The sequence below is a fragment of the Phascolarctos cinereus genome, unplaced genomic scaffold, assembly GCF_003287225.1.
Source record: "Phascolarctos cinereus isolate Bilbo 61053 unplaced genomic scaffold, phaCin_HiC Scaffold_726;HRSCAF=1367, whole genome shotgun sequence".
Lineage (NCBI taxonomy): Eukaryota > Metazoa > Chordata > Mammalia > Diprotodontia > Phascolarctidae > Phascolarctos > Phascolarctos cinereus.
This window is the reverse complement of record NW_027556098.1, coordinates 177,088,797-177,111,512: the sequence shown is the minus strand read 5'-3', so window position 1 is coordinate 177,111,512 and position 22,716 is coordinate 177,088,797. Positions and strand designations below refer to the sequence as shown.

General features: G+C 41.6%; 1 protein-coding gene across 1 annotated transcript in view; it reads right to left on the bottom strand.

Moving 5' to 3' along the window:
* The window catches only part of TECTA (tectorin alpha), an 81,973-nt gene that overhangs the window by 21,173 nt on the left and 38,084 nt on the right, over nt 1–22,716 (bottom strand). Inside the window, 3 exon segments of the mRNA XM_020984871.2 lie at nt 632–1,015; nt 5,018–5,217; nt 14,205–14,766. Of these exon segments, the coding sequence (XP_020840530.1) occupies nt 632–1,015; nt 5,018–5,217; nt 14,205–14,766 (1,146 nt within the window).

Genomic DNA, 22,716 nt, shown 5'->3' with positions numbered 1-22,716 from the left:
GAGATGTTGCGAAGATAAAAAAAATAATACAACTGCAGCAGATCGGATAGGCGGCCTAAGCGGAAGAGTGGAGGCAAGGATGACACCAAGGTTGTGAGCCTGTGTTATTGGGAAAGCGGCCATGGCTTTGACAGTAACAGAGAATCTTGAGAGAGGGATAGTTTAGGGAGAAAGATCATGAGTGCTGTTTTGTACATGCTGAGTCGGACATACCTATGGGACATACAGTTCAAAATTTCTACAAAGCAGTTAGTAATTTGAGACTGGTGCTCAGAAGGGCTGGTCTTGTGGTCAGGATTTAGTCCAAGCCCTGCCTTTGATACATATATGTATGTTTGACCATGGGTGAATCTTCTTAGTGATCTTGCCGTTCTCTTAGACTTACATGTCACTGAGGAGTTGCTAATGTGCATCTTCGTATCTGCATTTCTCAGCATCAATGAAATAGAGATTTGATACCCACCCCTCTATGTAGCAATGCCCTGTTAATTTAAATATCTGATTAATCAGCATACTTCATTCCTTAGTCATGCCGGATAATGTATACTGTAAAAAAAAGTGTCTTCTTATGAGATATGATCGTTGGGAAAGCAGATCTTACAAATGAAAGCTCTAGCAGTGAGTATGGTACCTTGACAGTATTTCGGTCACTGATGAGGATCTGTTCTTCGTTAATGTAGAAGTAGACAGGAGAAATGATGGTGAGGTTGGGGGAGGACCACTTGTCGAAGTTAATGATGAGCTGAAATGAGATATCAGGTAATTTCTGGCAGATGGTCGAGAGGACAAAGGCACAGTTGGCAGGAAAGCGGAGGAAGGCGCCATCAAAGGTTCGAAAGACACCACCACCTGCTGCAATGCAGTAGGACGTCTTGGTACTAAAGCAGCCCCGGACTCCGTTCCGGAGGGCACATTCTTCATCTGACTTGCACTGCCGAGGATCACACTGGATGAGATTGCGCCGGAAACAGCGGCATCGGCGGGTGCAGTCGCTATTCCAGAACAGCTGCTTGGGCTGAAAGGGAGAAGAAGAGAAGGATAAACCAGGGCTTCAGCTGGCTGGCATTGGGAGAGCCAAAATCCTGCCCCACTGCTCATTTTGCCAGTCTGAGCCAGCCCATTTTAACAAAGCTGAGACTTGGAACATTAGGGGAAGAGGAGGAGCTGGGGCGAGGAAGGAAAAGGTGACTTCTTGGAAGCCATTTATTATGAGTTACAAACAGATTGGAGGCAAAGTCTATGAAGTTGAGCTGCCTTTTTTTTTTGTTTGTTTTTGAGCAAAGGGTTCAGGCCTTCTTTGTAGCCCTGTTTGTCAGTCAATCAATATGCATTTTTTCAAAAAGTGCTCACCACGTGCCTGGCACCATGCCAAGCACTGGGAATACCTAATAATATTAACATTAATAATAATAGTAATACTAATAATAAAAAACAAAAACATGAAGTCCTTGCCTCCAAGGAGCTCACATTCTAATGGGGGAGACAACAGTAATGTACATACAAGATATGCACAGTATAAGCAGGAAGTGATCTCAGGGGAGCATATTGGCAGTGAGGAGAAGGCTGTTGGAGGTGGGAAGAGACTGGGAAAGTCCTCCTGCAGAAGGTGGGATTTGAGCTGAGTCTGAGAGAATTCAGGGAAGCCAGGAAGTAGAGTTGGTGAGAGGGAGCATTCCAAGCATGGGGGACAGCCAGCAAAAAGGCAGAGAGTTGGGAGATGGAATGGATCCAGCATTACAACCAACCTGAATCCAGAATTGTCACAAGAACCGACTGACTGAACAGGACAAACATTTGTATTGAGACCTTTTGCAAAGAACAGCTTCTGATAACATCTGGTCTTTCCCCCAGGACTAAACCTAAATTGGTCCCAGACAGATGGGTGTCTGCTCTACTATTAAAGATGCCAAAGAAAGCAATGTCATTATTGGGTCCAACCGAAATGCCTCTACCTTCAAAGAAGACTGATTCGTCCTCTTTTATCCTCTAGGGACTTAAAGAGAACTTGGGGCTTCACTCATCCAAAGAATAACCTTTCGCCTCCTTTAAGGAGAATAATTCAAAGCAATCCACCCATCCTTTCCAAAATCACCCCCATATGGAAATTTAAATTGATAATTCAATAATGAACCAATACATGCACTTTTATATGGGATCTAAGAGTTCATGAGGGCTGCTGAAAAGTGGTTATCTCTGCCTAGCCTAGAATAGGTAAGTAGAAAATCTCATCTCATGTGATTCTGTGCAACTCAGCAGGTGCTCAATAAATATTAAATCAAATTGACCCCAAAGCAGTTCCACCAAGGAGAGATGCCTGAAGGCTAAGAAGATATCCTTCTTTGGCCATTTCACAGTTCCTGCTTAAACCAGTGTCCTTCTCAAAGCCCTGGATACTAGGCCACTGAAACTCCTTAAATACAGAGATAGATAGCTGACTGAAAAGATCTTTTAGGGAATTTGTTCACAACTTAAGACCTTCCATGTTGATCTTTTTATCCACCAAGAGGGAGTGGTTCCCGGAACCACCTCTCCTCTCTCTCCAGTGCCATAAAATATTCTGGGCGCTGGCAACCTCACAAATCGACTTCATTTCTCTTATCAGATTTATGGAATAATTGAGTGGATGGTCTGGCTTCTCTCTGATAAGAAGTTAGACATTACATTGGTGGAAGGAGAAAAATTACCTCACTTGGGTGGATAGGATCAAGGGTAAATAACTCATCCTGCAGGGGAGCTTGATCATAAAACTAGCCTCTCAGTAAAGTGACTGGCCCTGATATAGCTCTATTTGCCCTAATTAGACATGACAAGGACAGCCAGGAGATTACACTAAGAGCTAATGGCCTGAAATGTTTTTAGCCTGCGTGCGTATGTGTGTGCACGCGTGTGTGTGTGTGTGCGCCTACAAGCACATATGAGGTTGTAAGCAACTTCCCACACATGTTTGGATTATGAAAGTAGACGTGGATTATTTATGTTATTAAAGTTTCTGTGAATTGGCCACCCTCCAGAGTCAGCAGCTCTGGAAAATCATGAACTTTCTGTAGTGGTGATTGATAAAACAATGATGATATTAATATCAGTATACCATCACAGAGGCATCTGAAATACAGCAGAAAAGCACAGGATTTGGAGTCCTAGACTTGGGTTTGAAATACCCAATGACTAATTCTGTGACCTTGGGAAAGTCATTTAACTTTTATGAGCCTTAGTTTACTCATGTGCAAAATAAGAATAATACTGTCACTCCTTACCTCATTGGGTTGTAATGAGCATGAAATGAAATAAATTGGCTATTATATTAACATGTTTCTTACAGCTTATCTAATATTTAATGGTAATTATATAATGCTTCTACTAATACCTCGAGGCACTTTCCCAAACCCCCTTAATGCTGGCGCCTTCCCTCTGAGATTACCTTCCGCTTATACTACATTTACAAATCATGTATGTGCACAGTTGTTTGCATGTCGTTAGAATGTCAGAGAGCATGCTTTGCCTTTCTTGGTGGCCCCGGCATTTAGCACAGTGCCTGGCACATAGGAAGGCTTAATAAATGTTTATTAACTGATTGACGTTCATCTGTATTATCTAATTATATTTTTAGGATCTCACAGGGGAAATTAAGAATATCTCTGTGAGATAGAAAGAGGCAAGTATCTACACCTTATAGCTGGATAAATTGAAGCACAGGGCAGCTAGGTGGTGCAGTGGATAGAGTGCTGGGCCTAGAATCAGGAAGACCTGAGTTCAAATCCACCCTTAGACACATACTAGTTGTGTGACCCCGGGCAAGTCACTTAACCCTGTTTGCCTCAGTTTCTCTTCTGTAAAATAAACTGGAGAAGGAAATGGCAAACCACTCCTGCATCTTTGCCAAAAAAACCCCTAACAGGGTCACAAAGAGTTGAACGTGACTGAACAACAACAAAATCAAAGCACAGAGAAGATAAGAGATCTTATGTAGCAAAGCTCTTGTAGCATCTAGGCAGATTTTAGGAGGCTTTCGTCTCCATTCCTAGCCCAGTGATCTATTCATCAGGGTTGTTTGAAAATTAAACACATTATTTTTCCCACCCTTCTGACAATGTACATGCATCAGCCTTTTTAGGAGATAGATAAAAAGTCTCCCTCTTCCAATGTATCACTTTGCATTTGGTAAAAGGCTGTTTGGTAGCTATTTTATCACTTTAATTATATTTTTTCTTTCCCATAAATGGACTATAAGTGCTGGGGGCGGGGGGGGGGGAAGAAACCATGCTTTAAAATTATCCCTTTCCTCACTAATATACTGGTAAATGTTTAATAACTACTTTGTTCTTGGTACAATCTCTAGTATTTGTTGGTGATTTACAGCTATCAGAAGCTTGGAGGTATGTGTGTGTGTGTGTGTGTGTGTGTGTGATTGCTGTTGGTGTAGTTCACCCTCCATTCTTGAAGAGAGGATCAATAACTTCATGGTACCCAAAAGTCCAGGGTTCTCCACACAGGAAAAAGGAAACTCAAACTGGAAGAACACAAGGCAGAAGGAGAATTCCCAGTCTCCATTCATGTTCACATGAACTCTATGCTGATTTAAAGGAAGGACAACCCTCCTCCCCATCCCTCTATGCAACCTTAAGGCTCTATATTTTCAGGTTAGAAATATACACAGATAAAAGAGCTGTAAACGACAGATTCATGGCCACCATATTTGCAATCCATACCCATGTCAGGAGCTTTTGAATGAAGATTCATGGTTGAAAGGAAATCAGGATTCAGAGAAAAGCCAGGCAGGCAGAGACTATGATTGTGGAGGAGGATGGGGTAGCAGGGTCACCTGGAGCCGTAGGAAAATGGAGACTGAAATATCTCTTCTAAATCTGGTCCTCAAGAAGTCCTGACTCTTTCTGTTTCAAATCCCCCTCCATGCAAAACTAATATGGTACAGGAGATTAGCAAATAGTGACCAACTTCTTTACAGATGGAATGAAATGTGAATAAGGAAAGGGGAAAACAAAGGGCCCAGCCCCCGTACCTCATAGTATTTGCCATCTGAGTAACAACCACAGCTGTGAGGCAGGATGCAGCTCTTTCCGTTCAGGACGTAGCCAGCGTCGCATTGACAGCCCTCCACGCAGTAATGATTACAGTCACTTTTCAGGCGGATAGCAGCACATCGGGGCTGACAGACACTCACACAACTCTCGTAATGGCTGTTTGGAGGGCAGGTGACAGCTGAAAGAATTTTTAAGAAAAGTGGTCTTGCTCAAGGGAGGGTGGACCAGGAAAGAAAGTCATGTCATCACTCACTTGTTTGGGGATTATCTGAGGGAGACATACAGGGATAAGTGGGGCCAGTATTGCCCTGTCTTTCAAGTAATTGGGTCCCTCTCTGCCAAGAAGAAGGCTTCATGGACCTACAAGGATTTAAGTCAAAGGATAAATAAGGAAAAGTGGGTTGGTGATACATCTTCATGCATGTAATTCCCATCTCGAGCTGGCTTTCAAAGTGCTCTGTAATCTGCCCTCATCCAGATGATCCCATATTATATCCCATTACTCACCAACAATCACACTCTCTTCCATTCAGGAAGGTCTCTTCACTCTTTGCTATATAACCAGGCTTATTTTCACTTCCATGTCTTCACTCAGGTTTTTCTCCTTGTTAGAGCCCTATCCAAATACTTCCCAGTTTTAAGGCACATCTCAATTCCCAACTCCTCCAGAAAGCCTTCCATGACTACTCCAGACCTCTCTCTGTCCTTTGAAATTCCAAAGCACCCTTGTCTACTACCAAATGAGATAATGTATGTAAAGTGCTCAGCAAATTTTAATAAAGCTCTATGTAAATATCGGCTAGTATTACTGCCACATAATTTAGTGCTCAATCATAAACTGGCTTGTGGTGTTCATTGTTGTTTCCTGTTTATCTTGTCTCTTCAATTATGCTGTAAGCTTCTCAAGGGCAGGAAGTCCATCTTACTCTTCTTCTGTATTCACTGTGGCTCCTAGCACAATTCTGAGCACAAGATTCATGTTTGATGAATACTTATTGATTGGCTCCAGAGAGTAAAGTTAAAATTTTCTAACACAATTCCCATGTAATATGTAACTGGTACTCCTTCTCATTCACCTTCCTTCCCTCTGTCCTCACCCTTCCTAACCTCCCCCTTGAAAGATGGACAAGCTAAGAAGAAGAGACTCATTTCTGTTTTGTACTGCTTTATACTGCAGACCCTCCTCCGCTGCCATGAATGAATCCTTGTCCTACCCCCTGCCCATCTAGCATTTACGTAGCTGTTATTTTCCTACTCGAGTTTTTTCCTCTATCCAAGTGCTTCCTGCTTTTAAGACACATCTCAAGCCCCATCTCCTCCAGGAAGCTGCCTTTGACTACTGTAGACCTTTCTTTGTACTTTGAACATCTAAAACACCCTAATCTATGACCAAATAAGTTATGCCAGGGTGTACTGGAGCCAGCTTATATAGCTTATTTTCTGTGTGAGAATTTATGCCTTGGGAATCAGCAAATCCTACAAAGCAGTAATGATTTATCATTTTGTTTATTGTCTATATGTAAGAAAGTGATAGAGAAAATGTAAATAATGCTGATTAACTTAAAAGTGTATTGGGCATACTTTTTTTTTCTTTTTACATCCAGCTGTTAAATATTTACCAGTACACTCCTGGATAGATCCCATTAGACTCTCAGCTTTTTGATAGCATGGACTTTTGTATCAGCACAATTGTTGTTCAGTTGTGTCTGACTTTGTTTTCTTGGCAAAAATACTAGAATGGCTTGTCGTTTCTTTCTCCAGTGGATTAAGGCAAAATAGAATTTAAGTGACTTACCCAGGGTCACTCAGCTAGTGAGTATCTGAGGCCAGATTTGAACTCAGGTCTATCCTGATTCTAGGCCCAGAGCTCTATTCACTGAGCCACCTAGCAGCCTAGCTATGCTCGGTACAGTCCCTAGCACACAATAGGCTCTTAATTTCTGTTTGTTGATGGATTGATTGCCCTAAGCTGATGACAATCTTAAAGGTGGTCAGTGATTCTGAGAATTCTCCCTCTTTAGATTGGCAGACTCTGCTTGCTCTCCCCTGACCTGAAGAGGTTTTTAGAGAGGAGAAAGATAATTGGATAATAAATTGTTTTCTTATTGACAAGAAGAGCTGAAATAATTGGAAAACACTAGCATTTCTCCCTTGCTACCAATAAGGCTCAAGTGTAATGGAGGATTCTTACTTAACCTCTCTCTGTATCCCACCATTTGTCAAGAAGGGATTGTTGAATGCTTCTTAGCAGAAAGAAGTTCAGGAAATATTTCTGTTCTTGTTTTTTGGAAGTCAAGGCCACGGTATGCCATCTTACGATCTGCTTTCGTCAGTTCTAGTGAAGTAGTAGTAACAAGAACATATTCTTTCTCGGTTTTCTCTTGTTCCTGAAATAAGTGTTGAGATAGGGCTGGCTCTGACCATACCTCACAATTTCCTTTGGGCCAGTTCTTTCCTTTTTGGCATTCTTTCCTGTTCCCTCAGTTTCTTTTCTGTATCCTGCCTTTAAATGATAGCTTTGAGTCAGCCATCAGTACTGATGAATCATTCAGGATTTACTTAACTCTATAATCTTGATACTGAGTTCAAATCATCCATGACACACTTGGCTGCTCTAACTCTAGGCTGGGCCTTGAAGCCTAGCTTTGTCAGAGCCTCAGCTATGTACAGAAAGACCTTCTTACCTGGGAGAAGATCACCTGTACACAAGCCAGGGCTATGGAAATAAGAGCCCTTTTTGTTCCCATTTTTGGACTCAAAACTAAAAGTTTTTCAGAGCCTCAAGTAGGGTCCAAGCTCCTTCAAGACAGGGATCACACTCTATTCATCTTCTCTATCCATCCCTTCCCTATTTCCCAAGAGCGCCTGGCACAATGATGGTTCATAATAAATGCTTATTGGTTAAGTAATTGGTGTAACCCGAGCCCACAATATTGAATGCCCTGTTAGTATTTTAACTCTCTTCTTAAAGCAAGAACAGTCCTGTATAGTGGAAAGAAGAGTGAACTAGGAAACAGGAGACCTGGGTTCTTGGGCCAACTCTTTGACTAACTAGTTTTGTGACCCTGGACAATTCAGTTAGCCTGTCTTGGCCTCCGCTTTCTCAGCTGCAAAATGGAAACAATACTTGCCCCACCTATCTCTAAAGGTAATTGGGATGATCAAATAAAATTAGATAGGAGAAAGTGCTTTGAAAAGACACGAAATGTAATACAAATTGTTAGTATTACTAACATGTACTGGTTACTAACTTCAGGTCTATACCCAAACTGAGTTTACTAAAGCTCTCCAGAAGGGTAGGGAAGAGGGGGCTAGGGGGCACAGTAGATAGAGCACTGGCCCTGGATTCAGGAGGACCTGAGTTCAAATCCGGCTTAGACACATAATACTTACTAGCTGTGTGACCCTGGGCAAGTCACTTAACCCCACTGCCTAGCCAAAAAAAAAGAAAAGAAAAGAAACGGAAGGGGTAGGGAAGAATCCTCTGGAGGTCCTCACAGGGATAGCCCTAGGGTTATCCTATCATTGTTGATCCTAGCCAAAGCAGAGTAAGCTTGTGTTTGTGCCTTTGAGATATACCCAATACATGGTGCCTGAGTTTTATAAGGTTTGCATTTGACAAGAACCTGGAAGTGACAAGAAGCATCCTGGATGCTAGAACGAAGGCTCAGATATATACCTTGATAACTCCCCAGTAGGAAAAGGTCAATGGATGGGGCTAAAGGAGCCTGAACAATTTGGGGAGCTAAGCAATCATCTAGTGGCTTCAATTTCCTCACTTAACAGATGAGGAAATGGGCTCAGAGAAGTGAAAGGACATTTTGGTCCAAGGTCACATCACTAGTACGGAGGTTCAAGGAGGGAACAGAGCACATCAGGCCAGAATCTTTCATGGGTCATAGAAAGGACAAGTAAGAGCCTTTGCCTCACACCTCCTCCACTTCCCTCTTTCTTTAAACATTTGGAGAGAAGCCAAAGCTAGAACAGATGCTGCTGGCTGAAGGGCCTCTGATTAGTCAATGTACTATAGTGGAAAGCGTATTCCTTTGGAGTCAGTAGAGACCTGGGTTCAAATTGCACCATTGACACTTAACTATCTGTATCACCTTGGGCACATTCTTTCATCATCCCGGGCTTCAGTTTCCTCATCTGTAAAATAAGATGACCTTTACAGTCCCTTCTACCTCTAGGACTTATGAAAACCTATGGATGTCAGCCAGGTGATAGAGAAGGGAAGAAGGGGCAGGGGACCAGTAACAGGGCAACCAAAGGGCTGGAAAAGGGGAGGGTCTAAGATTGGCATCGTAGACTTGGTAGGAATAAGCATGGAGTCTAGGACATAGACTTACACCAGGGGGTTCTAGCCCATGGACAGAGTTCCACCTCCCTCCTATTCATTTATTGCACAAAGGTGCAAATAGAGGGGAGGAACCTCACTCCTGGATCTGGGGAGCCCAAAATAGGGGAAACCAGCTAGGGCAAGTCCCTTAAGTTTTCAAAACTTCTGTTTCCTCATCCATAAAATGAGAGGAGATGATATCTATGTTCCCCAGCCCACTTTGCCAGCCTCATTGGTCTGTAGATGCACTGGATATTTCCATAGACAGGGACCATTTACTTTTTCCAGAAACACGTTCATCCTCTTGGTCTTGGTATTTCTATCACTGATGCCACCATTCACCTCATCTCTCATATGTGAAACTTTTGGTTGAGAAGTCTGGGAGAGGGGAGAGTCAGTTACTAAGTTGTATTGATCACACCTCCATAATCTCTACCATCTGTTTCCTCCCAAGGCAGCCCCCACCTTGTCAACACCCAAGGACAGACATCATCTAGTTCAACCTCTCATTTTATAAATGAAGAAATGGAGTCTCAGAAAAGTAAACAGACTTGCCCTAGCTGATTTCTCCTTTGCTACCTACTGGGATCTCTTTGGCATACCAAGCCATCCTTCATACCATTGATAGAAACTCCTTCATTATGTATGCATAGACCTAGCCACCCCACATCTCTGCCCCCAGAGCTTCAGTGGTTCTCTGACGCTGATTAAATAAAATTTAAAAGCCTTCACCTGGCATTCAAGCTCTTCCGCAATCTGGTAGCGCTTTACCTTTTAAAATCTTAGCCAGTTAAATTGGACTACACTGTCACTATCATAAACCCTGTACTTTCCTCCCTCCATGCCCTTGCTGATACTGTTCACTCTGTTTAGAATGCATATTCTTTCTATCCCCCCTCTTCACCATTCTTTAAAGCCATCTCAAATGGCACCTCATTCATAAAGGCTTCCTCCATTCTCCCAGGTGGAAACAACTTTCCCTTTTGGACCTTACAGAACATGTGTTTTGCATCTCTCTGTTGGCACCTCCCATGTCATATGGTGTATTACAATTTTCTTTGCTTATGTTTTATCCCCCGATAGACTATAAACACCATAAGGGTGGGACCTCTGTCTTTTCCATACTTCTATTTCACCTAGCACTTCTGCTGGTTCTTAACCTAGGGTCTGTAAATTTAATTTATTTAAAAATTGATAATTACATTCAATAAATAATTGGTTTCTTTTGTAATCCTATGGATTTTATTTTACACATTATAAAACATTATTCTGAGAAAGGGTCTATGGGCCCAGACTGTGAAAGGGGCCCATTTCACAAAAACAGATGAAGAACCCCTGCTTTAGTATTTTACCAGTTTTTACACAGGATCAGAGTTAGAACTGGAGGGGACCTTAGAGCTCATCTACTCTAACTCCTTCATTTTTACAATGAGTAAACTGAGGCCAGAGAAGATAAGTAATTTCCCTAGGCCATACAGTGGGCAAATGGGAGAGATGGGATTTGAACTAGGGTCTTCTAATCTAATCTTCTAATCTTCCAAATCTTTCCTCTACCCAGTAGGTGCTTCAAAAGTGTTGGTTCAATTAATTAATTAAAATTATATCAGAAAAACCCAATTACTCCAGACAGGCACTAACACTAGCTAAATTTTAGATGATCTGCCACCAGGACCTCAATAAGTAGCCAAGCTCATTAATGACAGGAAAATGCTTTATTAGTGTCTCTACCTCTCTCTCTCTCTCTCTCTCTTTCTTCAGGCCCTCTCTATCTATCCGTCATTCCTTTGGGGATCCTTTTAAATCATTTGCTTTCACCTGTATGCATTGAGTATTAGTAGATGACCTTTAATATGTTAGGAGGTTGTCCCACTTGGTAGTCAATAAAGTAGTATCCAATTGGGGGGAAAAAAAACTTATTTATTAAAATGATACCAGAAGAGTTGGGGTCGTAAAGCTGACACACCATATTTCCTGAGTTTTCTCCTGTCAAATAAGTCAATTACCTAACTTTCATAAGATATAAAACCTGTAATATTAGGGTCTGGTGTCTACTACAGTGAGGTCATAAGGAGGGTGCCACGTTGTCTTGATTGGTGTGAGGTGCTAGAAGTTGGCGATAGGGTGATGGGGACTAGCCCAATGAGATGCATTGAGCAGAATAAATTTGTTCATTTCTCATGCTTGCATCATGCTAGGTGCTGAGGGAGTTACAAGATCAATGGATCTATTTCTTTCTTTACATTCTGCCTCATTAGATATAATTAAATTACTTTGGTAAATAATACTACACTGTTTAGGGTTTTTTTTTTCCCGGAGTACTTTCATGTAAATTATTTAATTTCCAACAATCCTGCAAAGTGTTCTTTTGAGGGGTGAGGGGAAGATAGAATAAGATGTGCCAGAGGCTAACATTGAACCCAGGCCTTAACTCTGAGAGTTAAAAAATGATAAAATTGCCAAATATTAAAGGATTTCATGTCATGTAGTCCAATTTATACATGAATAGAAATCCTTACTACAATATATTCACCAATCGATCATCCAGCTTCTTCTGCTTGAAGACCTCTAATTCCATAGAACTGGCCGCTTCCTGAAGCAGACCAGGCCATTTTGTGACAGCCCTTATATTAACAGCTTGCTTTTCAATAGCACTTTGAAGTTTACAATCCACTTTTCTTCCTTCCTCTGGAGTCAAGCAAACAAGTTAACATGACAGCTTTTCCAGTATTTGTAGGCAGATGTCTTGCCCCACCCATGTCTTCTCTTTTTCTGGCTAAACATCCCTAATTCCTTTGATGGGTCCTCCTGTGGCATGGTTTTGCATCCCCTCACCATGGGGACTTCTCTGAACAAGTTCCAGTTTGCCAACGGCTCTCCTAAAATATGACAGCCAGAAGAGGACATAACACTTATATGTGGTTTGCCCAAGGCAGAGTCCAGCAGGATAGTCTCTCTCTCACCCTGGAAGCTGTTTCTATCATACAGAGCTTGTGAGCTTACTGAACTACTAAAACCACTTGGATTTTTTATTTAAATGAACTGCTTTTTAATTACATCTCCCACATCCTATACTTTTTAGTTGGTTTTTTGAATGCTAGTGTAGGAATTTACATTCATCCCTTTTAAGTGTCATCTTACTGGATTTAGCCAACTATCACTGCTGGCTAAGAGTGTTCTGGCAGCTAATTCTGTCTTCCAAGGTAATTAGCTATCCTTTTAGCTTCAAGACAATCCCAAATTTAATAAGCATGACTTCTCACACCTTCATAACAATTATAATTTGGTGTGGGAGGGGAGAGGGAGGATGGAACTGACCTGTTATTTCATCAGTGTATGGAACTCATGGTGTGGAAACACTCTTTTCTGATACATATAGGCAACTTTTCTATAAATCATAATCTTAGACAGGTTGCTGGGGCATTGAGACGCTAAGTGGCTTAGCCAAAGATTCAAAAGCAGGACTTCTACCTGAGTCTTCCTGATTCCAAGTTGGGTCCCCTGATCCACTGCACCAATAATAATAATTCATTCATACAGGGTGTCTCAAAAGTTTTAGTGTAGTTTTAAGCTTTTAAGTAGTGTTAAGCTTTAGTGTTTAAAGTTTTAATAGCTTGCAACAGCACCAAAACTTTCATAATATCCTACATAGTGCTTTAAAGTTTACAAAACACTTTTCTTCACAGAAACCCTGTGGGTGAGTTGTATAAATGCCATTCCCATTTATTGATGAAGAAATTGGGATTTATAAAGGTTTAAGTGGCTTGTCCATGATCACATAAATAGAGTCAGGCCTGCCCAAGTCTCCTAACAAGGTTTATGAAATGCAAATTACAAATGATATACAAATGGGTTTTTTCCAAGTCACTGAAAAATAGAATCCAAGGCCTATGTTCCTCCACTAGGAACTTCTCTGCATTAATCAATACTTGTTGGGTCCAATCAATCAGCCAGTTGTGAATCAAAGCTTTGTCAAATACCTTCCTGAAACACACACACACACACACACACACACACACACGCACATGCACACATATACGGATATCTGTAGATAGATAGATCTACATGTAGCTATCTATCTATCTGTGTAGATATGGGTATCTAAATCTCTATAGCTATAGTTACCTGTAGATACAGCTGTCTTTTTCTATAGAGCTAGATCTAGATATGAACATGGCACCATATTCACCTTAAATACTACCCTAATGATTTGTTGTTGATGAATCTCTATTAAGTTGTAGTGATCACATTTTTCTCTTTTTGTCCCTTTTTCAGTCGTCCCTTCTGGAATCTTATCAGGAATTGGCAAGATCACTAGTCCATAGTTATAATTGTCTGCCTTCTTTTTTTTTTGAAAATCAGGACATTTTCTTAGCTGCGAGTCTATAGTGACTCCCCTGATGACTGTGATTCTTTGAGATGGAAGAAGGTAAATCAAGTGTTATTATCCCCATTTTACATATGAGAACACCAAGGCTTAAGAAGGCTGGGTGAATTGTTGATGCCACATAGTGAATGTGAGCTGATCTGAGTCTTCTAATTCCCAGGCCTACGCACTTACCACTCTGTTTAACAATAATGTCAGCCCATGTAAACTGAAGCAAGTTACACAACTTATCCTCAAATTATTTGTGTATCAGCAGGCCCAGGAGGTCCCAGAATTATGAACCTGTGTTCCTATGGTTCTCCTCTGCCCCTGCCATGTTAGCACCAAGACTTTCACTCCAGGGTATTTACTCTCATGTCCTAAAGAGACAGCTTTTGCCCCCACAAAATGTTGCCCCAACAAGAGAGAAGAATGGAGGGAAATGGAAAGAGGGTGGGCTCACAGCAGGAAGTGTAGTTCCTCCAGCCGGTCACTGCAATCCCTTGGGTTTGGCAGGTGCTGGCATAGTTCTGCAACCAGCTGCATGCTGTCTGCACAGCTCCCCCGTCAATACAGGAATCAAACAGGCAGTTCTTGTAGAAGAAACTGGGGTTGACTTTACTGTGGCACTTGGCAAAGCCTGCATTCTGGTTGGGGATCAGGCTGCAGAGCTGCTGGACTTTGGAGAAGCCTTCTACCTTGGCACAAGAGGGGCAGCGGTCCCCACAGCCCACCTGGCAAAAAGTGTCCCTCTTTACCCAGCTCTGCCCAAATTCATTGATACTTGAGGCCATCAGGCCCATGGGCATCTCCAGGTCATCATCAGGATTTCCGTTGTAGCGGCCACACAGGCCAAATGTACCATTCTGCATGCTCCGAGGCACAGTGACTGACAGAAAGGTTTTCCAGTCATACACAACCTTGAGCCCAAAGTCAGTTTCTATGACCACATGGAAGCCAAAGGAAAAGATATTAATTTTCCCTTGACCCAGCTTCAGGGGTAGATACAGACGCTCATTATTGACCTGCAAGAAGGAAGAGTGTTGAGGTAGAGAGAGTCAATTTCCCCTAAGACATCCCAGATTCTATCCTAGTGGTCACTTACTAAAGGGCCTTATGCAAATTTTCAATGAAAAGTTTAAATCCTAAGGGAGATAACAGGAGATGGCATATTCCAGGTGAATCAAAACCTTGCTACCATCTCACCTCTCCTCAGACCCCAGTGGAAAGAGCCCAGGACTCTGAACCCTGAATCCAAGAGCCTTGGGAATAGCTAGGTCCCCCAGATCGCTGTCCCTGCTTCCAGCCCTGGTTCTGTAGCCATCATTGAGGGGAACAATCATTGTGGAGAAGGGGCCCACCTTCCTTGCCACCATCACCACCACCAACTGCTAACTAACTGCCAATGACTGGCAGGTAAACCCAAGGGCCCCAGGAGTCATAGCAACTCTTAGACCACCAGTCCTGCTTCTAGCCTAGTCCCCATAGACATCATCCTAAGGCAGCAACCTGGGTGCTTCTGTAGGTGCTGCAGACACAGCCACTGAGGTCCCAGAAAAGAACATTTTTAACACCAAAATCTCCGTCACTTTGGCTCAAAGTGGCCAACAGAGCTCAATATCAGATAACGTTTTTATCAGTGGAAATGACATTAAAGAAGAAATGTTATCATCTGCTTTGCCACTGCACCCTAAGGACAATGGGGTCTTTCCAACCAATGTGCTGCTGAAATCTTCCACCTCTGTTGTGTCCCCCATCAGAATGTGAGCTCCTTCAGAGAAGGGGCTGTTTCTACCTTCCTGTTTTCATTCCCAGCACGCAGTATAATGATTTGCCCATTGTAAATGCCTTTTCCTTCATTCATTTTATTCCCTGTATTTCTTTTTGGATTTTCCAACCTATCTGATTTTCAGATGTGTCCTAATCTCCTCTATTATGATTTAGCATAGATTTAGATAATTAACTGTTAATACATTGATGATGACTCTTTAGATTTATATAGAACCCATTCCCTGAACATTTAAATTGTTTCTTGGTGACTGTGGGAGGGGATATAATTTAAAGATTCCTGAATGCTTAGAGTCAGACCCAAGAAGTGAAGCTGTCTAATGCCATCCTTAATTTCGTTTTATTTTTGGTAAGTAGAAACTCATGAATTCCTCACCTGTGTAATGAAGTTCATTGGATAAATGCTTTGGAGATCCTTTTGGAAAAGAGAACATTTATAGTTCAGCCCAAGACTCCATCCAAGACAGCAACTTCATTGCAAGACTCTTTTGCCAAATGACTAAGTTAGGTTTTGGTTTCTTTCTTTCTGTCTTTTTTTTAGTGTTTTGTTTTTGTTGTTTGTTTGTTTGGTTTGGTCTGAACATTTGATTTCATTGATGTTGGGAACTTCCCTGAAGAAATTCCATATACCGATGCAGACCATTAACTGCTCTGCACTTTACAGTCTGGAGAATTTCCCCGTGCTACTGACAGAGTAAGTAATTTGCCTAGGGCCACATAGCCAGTATGTGTCAGAAGTGGGATCTGAATCCAGATTTTGTGACTCTGATGCCTGTTTGCTATCTGCCGAGGCTTGCTACATGGGTCGTGGCTGGAGGACAGATGATAGATATCCTGCCAATTGGTCTGAATGGACAACATTTACACTCATAAGGAGTTGGGACTAGGGTTGCCAGCAGGTCTGTATTTGCCTGGCTTTTCTGGTTATTTTATCACAAAACTCAGCTGCTTCTTACTGATACATCACATTAGGGTTTTGGTCATCCTAGTTGTCTGCGTCCATTTTTCATACCTCTGGACCCTTCATTCCAGTGTCCCCCATATAGGTGAACCCAATGAACAGGTTAAATTTTTCTCAGAATAAGATTATACTCAGCCCACTAAAAAAAAGAAATATTTTCTGAAGAACAATCTGCTAATCTTTGAAAGTGGGCATAATGTTAGGGACCTCAAAGTTTATAAAGCACCATATGCCTTCTAGGCTACATGGCCCCAGCTTTCAAAGGCACAGAGCTTGGGAACAGAGATAGCCTTCTAATCTAGATGAAGTAGATGACTGGATGCCACTTGATATAAAATATCTCCTTTACTAGCCTACTATGGTACCTCCCTCTCTTCCCCTAGGCACCAAATACTCGTTGCAGTCACTTTTCTAGGTCAGATGACAAAGATAAAGACTGTTTCAAGAAGATCACTGTTTAAATGCATGTGGGAGGCCAAGGGAGGGAAAGCCCCAGAGGGGGCCTCTCTCTTCTAGCCTTCTAACAGTAATACAGATTAGTTTGTTGGTCAGATTAATTCATTATTTTAGAAGACACAGAAAGCTTAGCTCTTGGGGGTGCAGTGAGATATAGGACAGATAAGTTTAAAAAAACTTTTAAAAAATTTTGGGTAGAGTACGAAACAATAAGGGACACCTTCCCAGAGCAGCCCTGGTATAGCATTATGTCAGAGAGTATAGATTTTAAGGGAAATCCAGAGAGGGTACAAAGGTATGGCCAGACACCCTCCTCCCCATCCACAAAAAAAGACGGCAGAATCCAAGCAACCATGGAAGAGGGTAAAGGCTTTCTCCCTGCCTCCATTCCTGATGTCACACAAGTATACCACCTTCAAGAGGTGCACAATAGAGAAAGTGAATATAGGCTAAGTCTAGAAGAATTTGGACAAAATTATTTGAAAAAGTAGAGAACCCAGGACAGAGGAGATATCTAATTATCCAGAAAACAGAACAAAATGATCAAATAAATAAAATTATTTTCCTATTTGACCATGAATCAGATTAGGAAATTAAGTCAAAGGACAGTTTTTTCTAAAAAATCAAAACAATGAACACCAGGTGAGGCGGACCCTTTACTAAGCATAGAAAAAGAGTTATTTAGTAAGGGAACAGGCTGGAGAGGAAACTTTTAACACTTGAAGTCTCAAGAGAATGGTATGTAACTTGTGGCCCTGTTCCCCCTTACATTATTATGGAAACCCAAAGCCAGTTTCTCCAATAGCACGGGAGTTTTTCAGCCTTGTTATCTTCCCCAAATCTACAGTCTCTGTTGGCTGTTGAGCCTGGAGAAACAGGGAAGGAAGAGAGGAACACTTTGGGGACCGAATAGGGTTGAATTAAACCAGGCAGCTAATGAGCTTGTCAATTTGGGGGTTTGCTTTTATCTTTCTTGTTGTTTCTATGGGGAGCCTTGGAGCAGGATCCTACTTTGACGCTGGGAAACTCAGATTCTGTTTGATTTGACTCATTCCCAAATCCCATGAATCTCTGCTTCTACCTTGACTACATACTTCATTTCAGTAAAAAATAGAGGGGAAGGTAGGGAGGGCTATGGGGGTGGGGAATAGAGGAGTCCGAAAGGGGAAAAGAATAGGAGCTAGGAGGACGAGGTAGGATGAGAAACAGACAGAAAGAATCCGCACCAGCTCCCTTCCACACTCTTAACAACCTTACGGCTGAACACAGGAGGAGGCTGCCCAGCACCGATGGGGTCCACTACAAATTCATTTGATTTGATCTCCCTGGGGCTCCATTTCATCCTCTCAGCAAATCTCCTAAACTTTCTCTCCTTAAACACTACAAAGTAACTCTCTCACCTTCCTCTCTACCCACAACTTTTGCTTCATGTTTTATGAAGAAAACAGAGGTCATTGACCATGAATGTCAATTCCTTGCTGGTAAGGATTACTTCCAACTTTGTACTGGCGTTGTTGCTGTCATGGGTGTTTAATAAACACTCGATTAATGGACAGGCTATTTGGACCCTCTACATCTTAAGACTTTGGACATCATCCCTCCATTCTCTTCTCCTTTACTCCAGTCTATGATGAAGAGGTGGCCCTTTTTTGCCAAAATCAATTTACCTATTTGTACCCTTGATTCCATCCCTTTTTTCTCCTCCAGTAGAATTCTCCTTCCTTTACTGCCCCCCCTAATCATTCCCCACCACCTCTTTAATATTTAATCTTTCCTTCTCTATTGATTCTTTCCTGGCTGCCTACAAATTTAACCAGATCTCCCCTATCCTTAAAAATACCCCAAAACCCAACACCAAAAAAACATGACTTGACCCTACAATCCTTTCATGTCTCTCTCTTCCTTTTCACAGCCAAACTCTTATGGAAAAAAGCCAAGTTTCAAAGGAAACTGGGAAGATCTCTATGTACTGAGGATGGCTGAAGTGAGCAAAACCAGGAAAACCATTTCCACAATGACAACTTTGTAAAGAACAGCAGCCTTAAATGACTTTATTTTTTGAGGGGAGGTGCCCAAGCTTTTTATTTTTTTAATTAAATTTTTTTTTATTTTCAGTTCCAAATTCTCTCCCTCCCTCTAACCTTATCCTCATCCCACTGAGAAGGCAAGAAAATAGCCATATGAAAAATATGCGAATATTTGGAATATGGATATGTACAAAATATTTTTACATTAGCCATGTTGCAAAAACAAAAAAGCAAGGAAAATAAAAGAAAGTGAAAAAAAAAATATGCTTCAGTCTACACTAAAGAGTTCATCAGTTCTCTCTCTGGAGGTGAAGGACTCATCATGCGTCCTTTGGAATTGTCATGAATCATTGCATTGATCAAAATGGTCTTTCATATTTGATTATCGTTAACCATATTGCTGTTACTGTGTACAGTGTTCTCCTGGTTCTGTTCACTTCACTTTGCATCAGCTTATCTAGGTCTCCCCAGGTTCTTCTGAAACCATATCCATCATTATTTCTTATACCACAATAGTAGAGTATCCCTTCACAATATACTAGAACAAGGGTGGGGAACCTGTGGCCTTGAGGCTACATGTCACCTTCTAGGTCCTTGGGTGCTGCCTTTTGACTGAGTCCAAGTTTTATAGAAGAAATGCTTTCATTAAGGGGATTTGTTCTGTGAAGTCTGGATTCAGTCAAAGGGCTGCACTTGAGGACCTAGAGGGCCACATATAGCCTCAAGGCTGCAGGTGCCCCACCCCTTTAGAAGAACTTGTTCAGCCATTCCCTAATTGATGGGTATCCCCTCAGCTTCCAAATCTTTGCTACCAGAAAAAGAGCTACTACAAATATGTTCATACACTTGGGTCCTTTTCCTTTTTCTTATATCTCTTTGGGTTACAGACCTAGTAGTGATATTGCCGTGTTAAATTTTATAGCTCTTGGGGCATAGTTCCAAATTGTTCTAGAGAATGTTTGGACCAGTTCACAGTTCCACCAACAGTGCATTAGTGTCCGTTTTTCCATGTCCTCTCTAGCACTGTCATTTCCTTTTCTGTCATGTTAGCCAATCTGATGATTGCGAGGCAGTACCTTAGAGCTGTTTTAATTTGCAATTCTCTAACTATTAGTGACTTAGAGCATTTTTATGTGACTACTGATAGCTTGGATTTCTTCTGAAAACTGCCTGTTCATATCCTTTGACCATTTACCAATTATGGAATGGATCTTTAATTTTTTTAAAATCTGGCTCAGTCCCCTACACATTTGGGAAGTGAGGCTTTTATCAGAGAAAACTGCTGTAAAAATCCTTCCCCCCTAATTCTGGCCACTTTTGTTTTGTTTGTGCAAAAACTTTAATTTTATGCGGTCAAAAATATCCAATTTATCTCCTATGATTCTCTCTGTCTTTTGCTTGGTTGTGAACTCTTCCCTTATCCATGTATCTGATAGGTAATTTTTTCATGTTCCCTTAATTTGTTTATGATATTTGAACGAATTTAGACCTCTGATCCATTCAGTGATCAGTCATGATTCTAGGGATCCAAAGATAAAGCAGGTGACCCACTTCCTCCCAGTCACAGGATGGGCTCAAAATGCAGAATGAGATACACATTTTTGCACATGGCCACTGAAGGCTCATTGTTTTGAGGGTTTTCTTTTTTGTTGTTTAATTAAAGAGGAGTGGAAGGGAGAAAGAATAAATTATTGTTAATCAGAAAAAGATAAAATTTAAAAAAAAACCTGTCTACAATCATTTTCTTTCGTTTTGTGCACTTCTCAGTCCCTTACAATCTGGCTTTTAACCTCATCACTCAACAGATCCTCCTCCTCCAAAGTAATCAGATCTCTCAACTGCCAAGTCCAATGGTCTTTTCTTAGATTTCATCCCTCTTGACCTCTCTTGGCAACTAGACAGCATCTTGGATAGACTACTGGGCCCGGAGTCAGGAAGACCTGAATTCAAATTTGGCCTCAGACATTTATTAGCTGTGTGACCCTGGGCATGTCACTTAATCTCTATTTGCTTCAGTTTCCTCGAGTGTAAAATGGGAACAATAATAGCACCTAATTCCCAGGGCGGTTGTGAGGATCAAATGAATGATATTTATAAAGTGCTCAGCACAATACCTAGCACATTTCTAATCACTCTTCTGATCTCCTGTCCTAAATCACCAACTGACTATTTAAACTGGATGTCCTATAGGCATCTCAAACAACAAACAAGCTCACCGTATCACAAACAAAACTCATTATTCTTCCCCCACCCCCACCCCTACCAAATCCATACTTCTTATAAACTTCTCTATTTCTAATCTACTCTGTGTCTTGCATGATTTATGTATATGTTGACTATCCCTCATTAGAAGGTAATCTCCCTGACGGCAGGGGACTATTTTGTTTTAGTTTTTTTTCTTTATATCTTCAATGCTTAGCACAAGGCCTTGTGCATAATAGGCCCTTAATAAATATTTTTGATTTATCGTAAGTATGTGCGTGGGGAGAGAGGCATCTCTGGAGATCAAACTTTCTGCGAGGCCAAATCAGAAAGCAATCTCCAATGCAATCTCTCTAAACATTTTCTTAGCATCAAAAACCCTTCTGGTGTCTCAAACACATCAGAGTGCCCTCTCTCTTCTCTTTCTTTCCTACTTTCTCTCTCCTTCCTTCTTCCTTTCTTTTTTTCTCCCTTCTTCCTTCCTCCCTCCTCTTCTTCCTCCCTTCCTCCCTCCCTCTTTCTTTTCTTTCTTCCTTCCTTCCTCCCTTCTTTCCATACATTCAACAAGAGGGGCAGCTAGATGGAGCAGTGGATAGAGCACTGGCCCTGAAGTCAGGAGGACCTGAGTTCAAATGTGGCCTCACACCTAACACTTGATACTTACTAGCTGTGTGACCCTAGGCAAGTCACTTAACCCCAATTGCCTAAAACAAAACAAAACATACATTCAACAAGAATTATATGTAATATTTCTAAGAAAGAAGAGGGATGGGTTACACACACACACACACACACACACACTTTGGCTTTTGTATTTGGAATTTTCAGGGCAGTTTAGAGAGAAAAGCCTTTTCAGGGGTACAGCTAGGTAGTACAGTGGATAGAGTGCTGGACCTGGAGTCAGATCTTCCTGAGTTCAAATCTGGTCTCAGGCAGTTACTAGCTGCCTGTTTGCCTCAGTTTTCTCATCTGTAACATGCAATTCATGATCTGTACTTGTTTACCCTAAAACTATGATTTTATTGATGTAGGAAATTTCCAGAGAAAGTTTCCTAGACTTGTTCAGGGCTAGCTGGTATCTCAGGCTGGCTGAGAATCGAGGTCTTTCTGACCCTGAAGTCAGCTCTCTGGCCACAATACCACAGAACCTCTCAAGTGTACTTCTCAGAAGTATAATATTCTCAGTTGACGTCATGAATGTAGCATACTTTGGAGACATTGTTATACAAATGTCAGCCGCTGCCAGCATCAGCTTCAACAAGTGGTGTGGCATGGTAGATGGAGCACTGACCTGAGAGCCAGGAAGGCCTGAGTCCTGCCTCTGACCCAAATTGTCTGGGGTCCCTGGGGTCTATGAGATTCCCCAAGTCTATAAATTATAGACTGTTGCTGACTTGCACTGATAGAGGGAATCTACTCACAAGTTGCTCCCAACACCAATGAAACCACAGGTGTGGACGAAACCATACTACTACCACTACCACTATCACCACCTCCATTGTTACTATCACTACTACCACTACTACTATCTTCAGACCTCC